At 49.7% G+C, this 14334-nt stretch overlaps 1 protein-coding gene across 5 annotated transcripts in view; it reads right to left on the bottom strand.

Annotated features, from left to right (window-relative positions):
• tna (Zinc finger MIZ domain-containing protein tonalli) overlaps window positions 1-14334 on the bottom strand; it is a 254780-nt gene that overhangs the window by 86096 nt on the left and 154350 nt on the right. For 4 of the 5 annotated variants that reach the window (XM_084588929.1, XM_084588927.1, XM_084588928.1 and 1 more), the window contains one exon: window positions 6075-6159. In XM_084588929.1, the coding sequence (XP_084445055.1) occupies window positions 6075-6115 (41 nt within the window). In that variant the 5' untranslated portion in view covers window positions 6116-6159. Of the gene's footprint in view, window positions 1-6074; window positions 6160-6545; window positions 6562-14334 lie in introns of those variants that run through there. The other variant, XM_084588930.1, reaches the window with a different exon arrangement.

Raw genomic sequence — 14334 nt, forward strand, 5'->3', positions numbered from 1 at the left:
CGGAATGAGGACGTTCTTGAGAGTAACCTCTTGCCGCCAGTGTCTAGTAATCTCACGAGACTTTTAAGTGGAACCCGAGAGGACTTAGCTATGGAGCAAGCCAATGATCCCAAGAATAAGCTCGAAGTACAGTGGGAAGGACCTGCTAAAGTCGTTGCAGAGCTTTCTAACACTAACTACGCAGTGAAAATTCCCGGTAGGCGTAAAGAAGTGCGCATTTATCATTGCAATCTTATGAAGCCTTATGTGCAGAGGGAAGCCGTGGTAAATCTAACTTTAAACCTTCCCGAGGAGATGGGGGACAACTTGATTTGCCTCAGCGGAAAAGGAAGCAACGCTCAGGAGCTTCTCAAAAAGACGGAGCAGAGAGGAGAACTAAAGAAATCCCAGCTGTCCGATCTGGGCGAGATAATAACAGAGTTTGAGGCCTGCTTCGTGGACAGGCCAGGCAGAACTGACTTGACTGAGCACGATATTGAGCTGACTTCAGACGTGCCAGTGCGATCAAGGTGCTACCGATTTTCTCCAAGGCAAAGAGAAATTCTGGATAGGGAAGTAACTCGCATGCTGGAATTGGGAGTAATAAAACCCTCGGAAAGCGATTATGCTTCGCCTATGATCTTAGTAGAAGCTCCAGGTAAAGACCCTAGGCCTGTGGTAGACTACCGAAAGCTAAATTCTCTCACCAGGGATCAAGTGTATCCTATTCCGAATATTGAGGAGAGAGTAGAACAGGTCAGTAGAGCGGCATATGTGACTACGCTGGACCTTACTCGAGGATACTGGCAAGTACCGCTCACTGAACGCGCCAGCAGATACGCGGCTTTCGTCACTCCGACGGGCAGCTACCAGCCAACAATGATGAGTTTCGGGCTCAAAAATGCTCCATTTTGTTTTTCCCGACTCATGGATAGGGTTTTAAAGGGGTGTGAAACATTCGCGGTGCCTTATTTAGACGACATTGCGGTTTTTTCCGACTCATGGGCGGACCATATGGTACATCTAAGAGCTGTACTGAGCCTTTTGCGTCAAGCTGGACTAACCGTAAAGGCCGAGAAATGTTGCCTGGCAAGGGCGACCGTGGACTACTTGGGTCACAATGTAGGTCAAGGTTTCAGGAAACCCAGCGAGATTAAGATTTCTGCGGTAGCAGACTACCCGCGGCCGAGCACGAAGACGGAAATTCGAGCATTCCTGGGTCTGACTGGGTACTACAATCACTACATCCCTAACTATTCAGCTTTGGCTAGCCCTCTGACCGACGCTCTCCGCAAGACAGAACCGACAAATGTAGTCTGGGACGAACAAAAGGAAGCCTCCTTCGTAAACCTGAAGGCTGTGCTGATTAGCCGTCCGGTATTGCGAGCTCCAGACTATGACCGAGAATTCACGGTCCAGTGTGATGCCAGTGATCGAGGGTTAGGTGCTGTTCTCTGCCAGAGAGATGACGACGGTAATGAGCACCCCGTGCTCTACTTGAGCAGAAAACTGAGTTCTAGAGAGAGGGCTTATTGCGCGTCAGAGAAAGAATGCGCTTGCATTGTATGGGCCATTCAAAAATTGCAGTGTTATCTTGGAGGGGCCAAATTCACCGTAGAGACGGACCATTGTCCCCTGGCTTGGCTGCAAACTGCGACATCAAAGAACAGTCGCCTTCTTAGGTGGAGCTTGATTTTACAGCAGTACAATTTTGAAATAAGATACAAAAAGGGGAAGTTAAATGGGAATGCGGACGCGCTTAGCCGCTCTTTCTAAGCGGTCCGAGATGTTCCTCACCATGTATCCAAATTGATAATCAGGTTTTTTTTTTTTTTCGTGCGCTTGAATATAGATGACTATGTAAAGCAGCACGTTTGGTTTTCGAGGCATACGTGGGTCCTGAACGTCTTGAGAGTGGGCTTTTCTCGAACAACAATGGCAGTTTTCTTTTGACCTGGTCTCTTCAGACGGGAGCCGAGTGCTTGTTTAGACATGTGGTTGAGTTTCAGACAGCTCGAGCAATTTGGCCTACAACAATCAAGACAACGCGACAAGCAACAGCGAGCTTCAAGCGTTCACGTGCAGGCCATTAAGTCGTCTCTTCATGCAGCAGCTGCGGCTGCTGCCCTCCGAGTCTCTTCTGGCGGGGGAGGAGGCTGTTACGACCAAGCATCCGCATTTGCGCGCTCTATTGTTCGCCTGTGGGCATGGAAAAGTTTTGTGAATATGTGGTGATGGTCCATTGGCTCTAAGTGAGCCTGTTTCCAGGAATCCTGTTTTGTAAGCATGTTTTGCTTTGTGGACAACCTGCAAATGCCAAATTGGCCCTGTCAAGAGAACGTCTGGAAAAACACAAAGAAACGTCCCCCTGCGGGAAATAGCAGGAAGTGCTTTCTTTTGTTCACCCTTCCAGTCGAGAAGTGCTATCCTCCAGTGATGAATGCCTCCTATCCAAAGGAGACGACAGAGTGACATGTCCGCTGACGTGCAGGACAAGAGAAGAGCATGACTCATACGGCCATTAAGTGATTTCCCGGGAATGCAGGAAAGATTTGCAATTGTCGAAAAGGGACCATGTTGGGAGCCCTATGCGGCGCCACGTGCACTCGGGTTTCTGAGAAGTAAAACCCCCAGAACCAGCCTGTGGTTTCTTTGCTGAAGAATAGAAATGTACCTCCTCTCCTCGCCGTTCCCAAGCTTTTCCCGCCAACAAGTGATCACGCCCAACGAATGAATGCCGGACCAGTCAGTGCTTCAGACCATCAGTGCAGTGATGTGTTCGATTGGATGCCGATACCTGAGGGGCGTGCCCTGGATTTGGTTGGTCAGCATCTTCAGAGAGGGGCTGGACATAGGGGGTTTTTAAGGACGCTGCAGAGCACGAAATGTCGCTCTGGGCCCTGGGTAAACGGCTCATCCAGTCGCTTCTCGCTATGAACTCTTAACGCTTGTCATTTTGCTGATGTACCCTTCTTCTTCATGTAAATATTCTTGTAAATACGTTTTCTCAAAGTGCCAGTAAACCTGCTTGTACATATTTTACCAACTTCGAAGATTCAGTCCTTCTTAAACCCGGAGTCTCTGCACGCTACCAAGTGAAGGCCGGGTCGCCATAGCCCCAGCGTCACGACACCGTATAGGTGGGTTGACAAGTGACGACCGGCGGACATCGTCGACTAGGTGGCATGATGTCTCTTCGCGAACTTGCCGAAAAATCTCCCCTGTCTAAACTGCTCACTCAACAACTTCCCCCGTTTCTAAAAAAAAAAAAAAAAAATAACTGTGACATTTCACAGCGTGAACCTTCGTAAGTCTAAGAGACTTGTTAGGGAGTCTGATAACCACAAGGAGCCGACTAACAGTATAAGTAATATGTTAACGTTTGGTGACTTCTTACTCACTGGTTCGTAACATTGTAGGCAGCGATCATGGCAAGCTGCTATAACAAGAAATAACGAATGAAAGTGAGAGGTATTAACCGGGAAAATAGAACAAATAGAGAAGTGATGCTCTGCAGTATTCGTTTCGCTCTTCAAAGTTATTTAGTGAACGCTAATAAGCTTTATAATAACTGCCTTGGCAATCCTAGCGTAAATACAAAAGCTACAAACTATCTTGTAAAACAGTCGGATAAAGTGCCTGCAGCAAGGTAGCCTTTAGGCAGCTTTATTTACTGGCATTAGAACAAAGCTATCGCGTGGATGAGTGCAGCCCCCCGTCTCTAGCCCCGTCCACACGCAGAGACCAACAGCGGGCAGCGCTCCATAGAAAGGCGAATTTCATTCGCTGAGAAACGTCTTGGATCGCTCAAGTAATACCGCTGTCACGAGTTTTCAATGTGCAATTTACATTTTGCAGGAGAGCAAACAACTACTTTAAGTAATTTCACTCAGGTGCTTTTCAATCGACAACTTCTGTATAGACACCTTGTTCTTCGGATTAACATTAAAAGCTTGGCTAATACATAATACTAATTAATGAACTTTTGAAAAAAACGGAAAATACTGCAGACTGGGCCACACGATTCTCAACAGCCCTCGTTTTGTTTCGCTGGCCTAGGGCGCACCGCCTTTTTTTAAAAAGTTCGATTACATTCAGCTGCGACATCCGGCATATATTCCCCGATAACTCGAGAACATATGCATTGCAAATATTGACCTTAAGGACGGGTATTATAATGAACACTTGAAAGTGTCGCCGACTATATGCTTGCTAGCAATGAACATTAACATTTTTTGTTTCTCTCTCTTTAAGCAGTTCGACTCGCGAGAAGAACAGAAAGAAAGCCATCGACATTCCGATTCCCGCACTACGCTGACACTGCATCCCATCTGCGCAGCGCCACGAAAACAGCGTGTGCCGCCGACGTGTAGAGATGTCTGCACGTTTAGCCTGCGGCTCGAGCACAAAACAACGCTTGCCTGCATCCGGCGTCACTATCCGGCGCGCTTAAGCCACGCATGCAGAAGGCTGTTGTCGCTTTGGCGAAGAATTCGACGCCAACGAACGCTCGCAGCAATCACGTGGCTACGCGGCGTATAATAGATACGTATCCGTTGCCGCTGTACTCGAAGCGCGCCCCTTTGACAGCACGCATCCTTTCACGTGCACAGACTGCCGCTTCAGACAGGACCAACCGCGCGTTGCATAAACAGGAGCTCGGCACTGCCGTAAAACACTAATCAGGAATCACTCCGCTGCTCTGCGGACAACTGTCGCCTTTGTCGACTACAGCCGCTACACAAGACCAAATATTCTGGTCCACACAGCGAGAGTTCTGGCTCGAAGTGCTTACCTAAACAAACGTTCTCGGCAAAACGCACCATGAGAAACTGGCTAGTTTCTGTAGTCCTTTAGAACTCCTGGTCCAGTTACAGTAGGGTGCGCGGCGTAACCGCATACTTCAGGGTACTAGTGTGCCCAAGATTTCGTTTAGACAAGCTCAGTTGGTTCAGTAAAAGTGAAATAGTTAATGCTAATTGTTGCTTCCCTCGTGCGGTTCGTGCTTGCGTTGTTGTTCCTGGCGCTTCACGGAAGCTTTTCCGTCCTCGTTTTGCTTGGTCTGGCTCCGTGACCGAAATGAACGGCACCCGCACAAAAGCGTTCACGGGCCCAGTGTCGGTGCGCATTCATTTCGGACCCGGGGCGAAATACACAAGGCCCAACAAACACACCGTAGGTACCGACTGATCTCCTTAGTATGGAAGAAAACGTTTCACGTGCGTGCGCCACGCATTTAATGAGAGCAAAATTATTCACTGTATACCGCGACGGAGAGCCTATCGTGTTCGGTGTTTTCAACACCGCTGACTTTTCCAAGTATTCCTTCACTGTTTGAATGGGACTTCCCCGACCGCCGATGAGGCGGAAAAACGTAGTGGCCAATGACAATGGGCAGTACGCAGTGAATCAACCAAATGAAAGCGGCCGCTTTCTGAGTCCTCATCAACGAATCTCGAACCTCGGAGCGCCTAGCCTGTTTCACTTTCTGCATGGCGTACGAGACCGTGCAAATGTGCGCGAACTGGACGCTGGGCGCTTGCTCTACAGTCGCAATTCCGTAGAGACCCCATCTTTGATTTCAGTCAGTCCTTTTCGCTGCCATGACCAAATTTTTTATGGCATATCCCGTATAATTTACCCTCTTTTTTAGTCCGCACGCACCAAATTTCTCCGACGACTTCAAGTTTTCTATGTCGCTGAACATCCTGGCCGAATAGCACAGGGCCACCCACGAGTGAAGGAGCTAACTTTCCTTTCGTTTTGAGTTTTAATAGTGCACACATATGACGAGGAGCACAAGCATTCGGAGGTATTCCGCAAAACTGTCCAACTTAAACGCATTCGCTTCAGGCCAAGGGCACGGGCCGACAACGAGGCAGGGGCCGCGCAGGTCGGCCCCGTCAGCCGGCGGAGTGGCTGTTGCGTCGAGTGCCTGCTTACTAAGTTACTTATACTACTGACGAACCAGCAAGTAGATGCATGCCGCAGCCTTGGGTCGGCGCTTTGCCGCGTTGTCATTCTCGGCGGCCCACGTTCGCCGGGGGGAACCGCGAACAGACGCTCGTGAGTGCAAAGCGTATGTGTGAACTCACTTTTGCCGGTGGTGGAGCGACGTTCCGAGGAGTCCTTGCATTCAGGGCAAAGGGAAAAGCACGTGCTCCTCCTCCTCCCCGCCGCCTGCACAGTTAAACAAGGGAGAGAAAAGGAAACAACGGTCAGAATAACGCCCTCACGCTCGGGGTGAAGGAATACTTGTATACGTGCTCTCACGGGTACGTTTGATAGGAGTGAAATGCGAATCTCTCCAGGTGGGCTGGCTCTAACACGAATGTTCGCCTATTGAGTTTTGGAGCGCGAACGAAGGGCGTCCTCTCGTGATGACACATATCCATCGCACGGAAGTACAAACTCTCATTATGAAAAAAAAAAAAAAAAAGATGTCATGTGCGAAACACGAAAAAAGAAAAATCGTGAAAAGGTTCGACAAGGCGCGACGTCGATGAGCGTATATGCAGAAAGCGACAGAAAAGATGCACACGCTAACGGAAACCACAGTTACCCACTTTCCTGTTGCAAGTCACACAAAGCTACACTGTAACAAGTTCGTTTTTCACCCTCGCCAGGCGATGCTGATACTCTCGACAGCAGGTGTCAGTCGTCAAAGGAGGCTCACTGAACCGATCAAGCAGAAGTCCTCGCACGAAGATGGCGCTGAGCGGGGCCCGCTTTTTTATGCGGTCTGATAACGGGACGCTATAGTCAAGAGAGCTCTCTCTTTCGCCGTTGACTAGCGTTTACGGGAAAGCAACCATGAGCACGGCCCAACCGGTCTTGTGTGTCCTAACCACCATCCCAACTAGCAAGCCTGATAGCCGGTCGCTAAAACACAATCCCGTATGAAAAAAAAAAAAAAAAAAAAAAAAAAAAAGGAATGTAGATATATTCGCGAAACGCTGTGCGCAGCTGCAGCAGAAACACATTCCCATCGATTGCGCGGTTGCCATTTGTGACGGATTACCGAGTTTTTCCTCTGCTTATCTTCTGGCTGGTGCTTTCATAGACGCTCCTTGCGCTCCACCGAGACTTGTCTCCTCGTCTCTTCTTCCCCGACTCCAAAGCTTACTCGGCTATGGATAGCATTTGCCTTCCCTCGCGAAGTGGTCATGTATGCATCCTACACGCCATACGCAGAGTGCGCGCGTGAAGGCATGGATGGTCTTTAATATTACCCAACTGGGGTCTGCAGCGTAGCAGCAAAAGTGGGCCTGCGAAAGCATGTAGCACAAATCCAAGAACGCATTTCTGTATAAAAAAGAGAGAGAGAGAGAGAGAGAGAGAGAGAGAGAGAGAGAGAGAGAGAGAGAGAGAGAGAGAGAGAGAGAGGGGTAAAGCGGGTAACTTCTTTGTGGCGCACATCACTCTGCCGGGAATTAGAATATTCCCTGTTGACATGTTTCCTCGAGTCTATTAAATCGACCGTTCTGATTTGACCATGTACAACGTGCCATTCTCAAACCATTCTCTTTCTACCTCATTCGCATTTCCTATGACGCGTGGTTCACGCGGGCGAACAAAGGAGACCAAGCGAAGCTAGCGTGGGCGTCCTACACACGTACAGCCTGAGCTGACTGCCGCGGCAGCCGCATTCACAATAGCATCGCGCGTGCTGACAGATGCGGCGAACGGCGAAAACAAACGGCACTCGTAATGAATGACTGACGAGAAAAGCGTCGGGAAAGAAATGGCTGGCAGCAAACCGGGACTGCGGAAACGGGAGCGCTGGGACGCGCATTTATTGTCGCACGCACGCCTTCGCGCCATGACTTCCTTCTGCCGCAGCGGACGCACCAAATGGAGAAGCAACTCAGCGCAGCCCCCACGCGGTACTCCAAAAGCAGGCCCCTCACGTAACCCCCCCTTCTGCTCCTGCGGTGTAAACAACCAGAGGCTGTAGCTAGATTGGCGACCCTGCAGCAACGACGAGCGAACAGCACGCGTACGGAGCGATGCGTGTGTGGACTGCAGGGAGAAGGCTTTCTCCTCCCCTCTCCCTCCTCCCAACCTGATAGGCCCGCTTGTCCGTAATAAAATTACACGGTGCTCCAAAATCGTCCGGGCTGCGCCTCGCGGGTACCCGCAGTACTCCGGCTGGCCAAGCGTAGGGCTTGCTACTCGTGACGGCTGCCAACTCTATACGCCTGTACGGTGGCTGAGAAAAACGGCGCGCGAATTCGGTGCGCGTTTCAAACGCAGGCGTCAAAGCCAACTGCTTAAATTTTAAGTAGCTTTACTTTCGTTCATAAAGTAACCGTACATGAGAGGCCTGGATACAGGAGGAGGTCGTAGATGTACCTTGCTGTATGTAGTGCCTCTCGAATAACGAATGACAATAAATTCACTGTTTGAGAATTCGTTTTAAGGTTGAAGTAATACGAAAAGAATAATCCATGCTGGAAACTAACTCGACTTCTCTCACAACGCGGGATATTTTTACGCGGGAAGTTTTCCTTACTTTCCTGTGCGCGCCGAAGAGCTCCCGGAGCGCATCTGCGTCACTGAAGCACACTGCTCAGGAATTAAATAACACCAGCATGTGGAGTCAATTTGCATCTTGTGAAACGATTAAAAGACAAGCGCCCATCAGGAGATATTTTTTTTTTTTTTTTTTTGCCAGCATGCATGCAGTAGACAGCGCACACAGAGAGCGCTGTGGCACATGTCAGAATCTTTGAAGTTATAAATTTACTCCCTTTACTGCTAAGAAAAAAAAATAAAGTAGTAAAGCGGAGCGAATATACAAAAGCTCACGGCTAACAATTACAGAGAGTTTTCAAAGTTATTGCTCCTACGACGTAATTCAAAGCAGCTTAGAAGCACTCTCTGAAGTACGCAGATAGTCAGACACTGTGACGCTGTACATTTGCAATATCTTCGGTTTCCCTTCGTGATCTTATTTGGTTTGTTTTGTGGGGTTTAACGTCCTAAAGCGACTAAGGCTACGAGGGACGCCGTAGTGGGCTCCGGATAAATTCGACCACCTGGGGTTTTTGACGTGCATTGATGTCACTAGCGCCTGCCGTTTCGCTCCTATCGCAACGCGCCCAGCGCGCCTGGGATCCGACCCTGGTCCCACGGCTGAGTAGTCGAGCATCCTGACCAATGAGCCACCATGGCGGGACTTTCGTCATCGTAATTAGTGGCTGCAGCTCGAAGTTCGACTTCACACGCTCGAAAACGACAATTCTAGAATAACACCCGAACATATATTCGAGGCTTCGAGCTTCGACATTTAGGCAAGACTAAGAGAACAGGTCTTTTAATAGCACTGTTTACAACCTGGGTGATTGATACGCACTTACAAAATATGTTTTGTTCTGTGCTTGTGTCAGTTTCGGAACGCTTGAAAAGCTGCACCGATTCCTCGCTTATTGCGCCTCTCTTCAAGCTTGTTATTCACTGCACTAATTACACGTCGCTCACTTCACCGATAACTTGCTCAACAGCTGAGACTTCTCTTCCCAGCGTAAACTATAGTAAACGAGAACCGCTCTAGACTTGTTATTTTGACGCATCCTCAGTGCGACACCCGAGAGAAAAGGGATCGCCGACCTGGTATCGACGACCGTCCATCGTATCACTTCGAAATTTCCTTGACTACCAACACCCATGGCAGCTGTGAAACACCGCTTACCTACTCAGGATAACATGTGCAAGTGCGTACAGCACAGCACACGACTTGCGAAGGCGGAATAGTATCATGACTGGCCAGCCAGCTTAGCTCACTTCAGCAGTGGCGTGCTTGTTTAACTTGAACGTGACGGCACGCGCAAATGAAGAATGCCAACCGGGAGCCGTCAGCAGTTTTCGTGTTATTCCTAAAGCGCACGGAATTAAATGCACATTTCAAGTCATCTATGCCAGCCTCGGCGTACGCTGCCATGTCAAACCTTTCTTGGGTCTGTGAATCCCACTCAGCCGCTAACACAAATGACACCACTCAGAAGGGCGGATGATGAGGATCAAAAGGGTTTAAATTGTAATGCTATGTGTACTTTTTTTGTTGTGTTACGTCATTGAGCCTTTCATTTTTGCTGTTGTGTTTTGTTGCTTATTATTAATTTGTGGCCTTTGTACTTATTTGTAATATTTGTACTTACCTATTTTCTGTATGCTCACCCTGCGAAAATCCCTTCCTGTGATTGCAGTATTAATAAATAAATAGCAGCGGCATTGGCCCAGCGATTAACACTGCCGCCGGGTACACGAGGTACAGCTAGAAGCAAAATGAAAGGGAACATGGAAGCGCATGGCTTTCGCGCTTTCCAAAGCGCTGCCACCAAATCGAGAAGATAATGGGTGGCACCAAGGGTATGCTCGGAAAGAGCAGCCGACCAGTCTTACTTCGGATGTGTCTTTGCCACTGATTCTTATCAACTGTAGGTGACAGCGCATTTGAAATCGCAGAGGCCACGCTCCCGTGTTCCCTTTCCTTTTGCTTCTAGCTGTACCTCCATATTGCACTTATTTATCCCGGCGAAATCACAAGCTACTACTTCATCAATTACAGTGCCTTGCTCTATGCTCCGCGAAGTGGACGGGAAATGGCGAGCACAGAGTCCGCTTAAATGGGGAAGCGCCCCAGGCCTCGTGCGCATTCTCCAAAGTGTGGCACGTACAACCCTAATCACGCCAGATTCAGCGTAGGAACTTTGGGCAAGCAGTACTTTCCCCAAATCTGAGGGAACGCTAAAAAAGATAGGCCAGAACAACGCAGGTATTCCAACCAAGTTAAATGCCACTTTAGTTTTACGATTCCTTCGTCACTGGTTAGAGGCACAACATCACCTGAATCTGACAATCAGTTCGGCGTGAGACAAACACTGCGTGAGACAAACATTGATCCAGGAGACTCGGGTCAGATCCCCGCCGCGGCGGCCGGGATTCGATAAAGGCGAAAATCATGGCGCCAGTGTACTTACTGTGCAATGCCTGCTCACGCCAAAAAACATCATCATATGGACGAAATTATCTGGCGTGTCTCCTAGCATGAGTAGCTTTTGAACGTTAAACTCCGTAAAACCGAACCAAAATTTTGCTTCTGCGCGGACTTATGGTGGATAGAGGCTTCTGGAGGGTGAGAGTGGATGGTGTGTGATTGGGCGGTTGGCTCCTCTCACGGGCTTCTCGTGGGTGGAGGCTTCTGGAGGGTGAGTGAAAGGTTATGAGGATGGGGTAGTTGAGTCCTCTATTAGGCTTTTTGCGGATGGAGGCTTTAGGAAAACGAAAGTGAAAGGTGTGCGTATGAATGAGCAATTTGCCCCTCTCATGGGCTTCTGGAAAGTAAAATCGGTGATCGTCTTCTGGCAGGTGGAGGAGGGTGCGTGGCGGGCTCCTCTCCTGTGTTTTGGGCAGATGGAAGCTTCTGGAGAGTGACAGTGAAATGTTATGGTGCGGATGAGTGGTTGGGTCCTCCATTGGGCTTTTCGCGAATGGTGGTTTATGGAAAGTGAGAATGGAATGTGGGAGTGTGGATGAGCGATTGGCTCCTCTCATGAGCTTCTGGAGGTTAGAGATGGGCGAGGTCTGCTGAAGGTGATGCTTGTCTTGTGGGCTCCTTTGAAAGGCTTTTGGTGGGTAAAGGTGGGCATCTGTAGAGTAAAGGTGGGTGTTTGGGTGCCTCTCACAGGCTTCTGGAGGGTGCCTAGCGCATCTGCTGTGTGAACGCTTCACTCCTGTTCTTATACGCCGAAGCCACGAGTTTGCGTCATGGCACTATAACTGATGTCTAGTTAAAATTCCCTGCCCGTATATTGGCTTGAAAGTCCCGAGTGAAGCCCGGTAATATTTACAAACTGTTGTGGTGCAATCTAACTGTCCTACCCACCATCGCAAAATGTCCTGTCCAAATGCTTTCACTACCCCTCAAGATAGAGCTACACACCTACATAGCGATTTTAAAACTGGAAGTGACAAGGACAGAGGCCTGCTGTTGGTAGCGCTCGACAGAAACTGCAGGCTGCAGAAAAAAAAAATCAGAAAGGAAAGAAAGCACATTTCCGGTGAAGACTCCTGAGAAGGGCCGTCCAGGGAGTAGATAGAAACGAAACGGGTAGGGCGAGGACAGCGCAGACATAAGCGAAACACAGCCGTTAGCAAGTATTTGCGCCGCGACACGCCCAGTGGACGAAGCTCTGGCAGAGGGAAGCAGACGGCGCAAAAAGAGCGTCGCGAGCAAGGGAGGCACGGCGACACGCATCTGCCAAGCGACGCCGCAACACCGGGAGACGCCGTCGCGCGCTCGCCGACCGCGGGAGCGCCCTCTCCCAGCCGGCGGGGCTATGTTTAACGCCGCCGCGCTAACTTTAGCGTCTTACAACAACGGCTCGAACGCGCGCAGGACAAACAGAATCCCCGAAAGTGCGGAGAGCGCGAAGTTGCAAAGAAGCGAGACAGCGAGCAGGGCCGTAACCAGCCCTTTAACCCTGTTCAAATATCGAGCGCAGGCTTCGACTCTCGACGTCATGCAGTTCGCGCGGGGCTCCCCGCTGCCTGCACACAAGAGAGGGCGAGTAACAAGATCAATATAAAAGAAAGCGACAGATGTTGTCCACGTGCCAAACGGATCCCCGCGCCGTTCGACAGCAGCAGCAGACGAAGCATGACGTCATCGACCGGAGACACCCCCCACCCGCTCCACCACCACACACACCATCTCCCACCCAGCGTCGCAGTGGAACGAAAGGAAACGGGAAAGGACACGGGCTCCCTCGCGCCGCTCCACCTAGCGACAACCGGAAACAACAAAAATCACGACGACGAAGCCACTACTGTTGCCACGCTTCCACTGTTCCTCCGCTTGCTCCCATTGTCTTTTCCCGGCCCGGGGGAGCAGCGGGACCGTTGTTAGCCGGCCGCTCATTGGGAAAAGCCGCGCTCAACAGTTGGCGCGAGCTAAGTGCCCAATTGGCCGCTAGTCACCGATACCAGATTATAGGTCGCGCTCGCTAAGATAAGCCACTCGAGGACAAGCATTGGACACAAATCTGATAAGGGTTAAGCTCCCAAGACACAATCCAGAACTCTGAAAATCAGCAGAATCGTTTACATTATCATTTTCCGTTGTTGATATCTTCATTGAGATTTCTTTCGGTTTTTTTTTTCTTTTTCTTTTTTTTTTTTTTTTTTTTTGTAGTTCAGTAGCGGATCGCATCCAGAACTCGCAAATATGTGGCGGTGTCTTCAATGGCGAGTTTCAGTTGCACTTCGCGCAGCCGTTTACAAAAGCATACGGTGCTGAGACGAAAGTCGCGAGAGAGAAAGCGTGCTCTGTTGTTCAACCCAGGAAGTGGAAAGGGCGCCTGTAGTTGCGCGCAGTGGGACGCGGAGGCGGCTGAAAACAGCCGTTCGAGCAGCTCGCAGTAACAACAGGTCGGCCGCTGAAGCCCCGCCAGACAATGAAGTCGAGACGCTGTAGTCGACACAAAAACGCTGGTCAAGAAGATGTGCGGGGAGGTGGACAGTTTGGTGACACCGACCGCAGCAAGGGTGCCCCCCCCCTCCCACCTGCGGCTCCGTTTGCCGCTGGGATCTGTCGTCTGCTCTCCAGCTGTTTTTTTATTCATGAGAGCGGCCGGAGACGCGTCCGGGTTGCCCGGCAACCATGGCCGGGGCCGCTGCTGACGCTGCCCATGATGCTCTCTCGGGGCGACGGAGCATCTCGCGTCCGTGGCGGAAAACTCAAAGCGCGCCCTCATTCCGAGCACACGCCGGCGTGATACGTCCATGATATGTCACGCTTCGATGACGGAGAATCCTCTCCTTTTAGAAGCTGCAAATTCCGGCGTCATTGTGCAATTTAAACATATGGCGAGCAACTTAGATATCAGCCGCTAGTAAATAGGAACGACACGCCGCAACTAACATCTCATGATCAGTTTAAGGATGCTATAGATTAACTTTGAAACATGATTTTTATGATTTGCTCAATGTTGTCGAGGAGAGAGAGAGGGGGGGGGGGGGGATTGTACTGAACTGGTTTACTTTTTCAGTGAAACTTGCAAAGTAGGCAGACTTCTTTTCCATCTTTTCTATAAATATAGCCTTTTCAATATTTGATCAATACTCCATATAGATGCCCAGTTCTCAGCAATCAATACTCATTTTACAATTAGTGACAATATGCAAGTATTAGTATGCTTCAGAAGAAAAGAAAAACGCATTAAGCTGCAGAACCAATCGACGCCTTTCCACGGTCCTCCTAAGCGAAAGAGCGCACCAAGCTGTGGTAAGAACAATGGCAAAATATGGTTCAGTTAATATGGCCAAGACCTCAACTTTACGCACACCTAAGGA

The sequence above is a fragment of the Amblyomma maculatum genome, chromosome 1, assembly GCF_055883805.1.
Source record: "Amblyomma maculatum isolate TAMU_Amacu chromosome 1, ASM5588380v1, whole genome shotgun sequence".
Lineage (NCBI taxonomy): Eukaryota > Metazoa > Arthropoda > Arachnida > Ixodida > Ixodidae > Amblyomma > Amblyomma maculatum.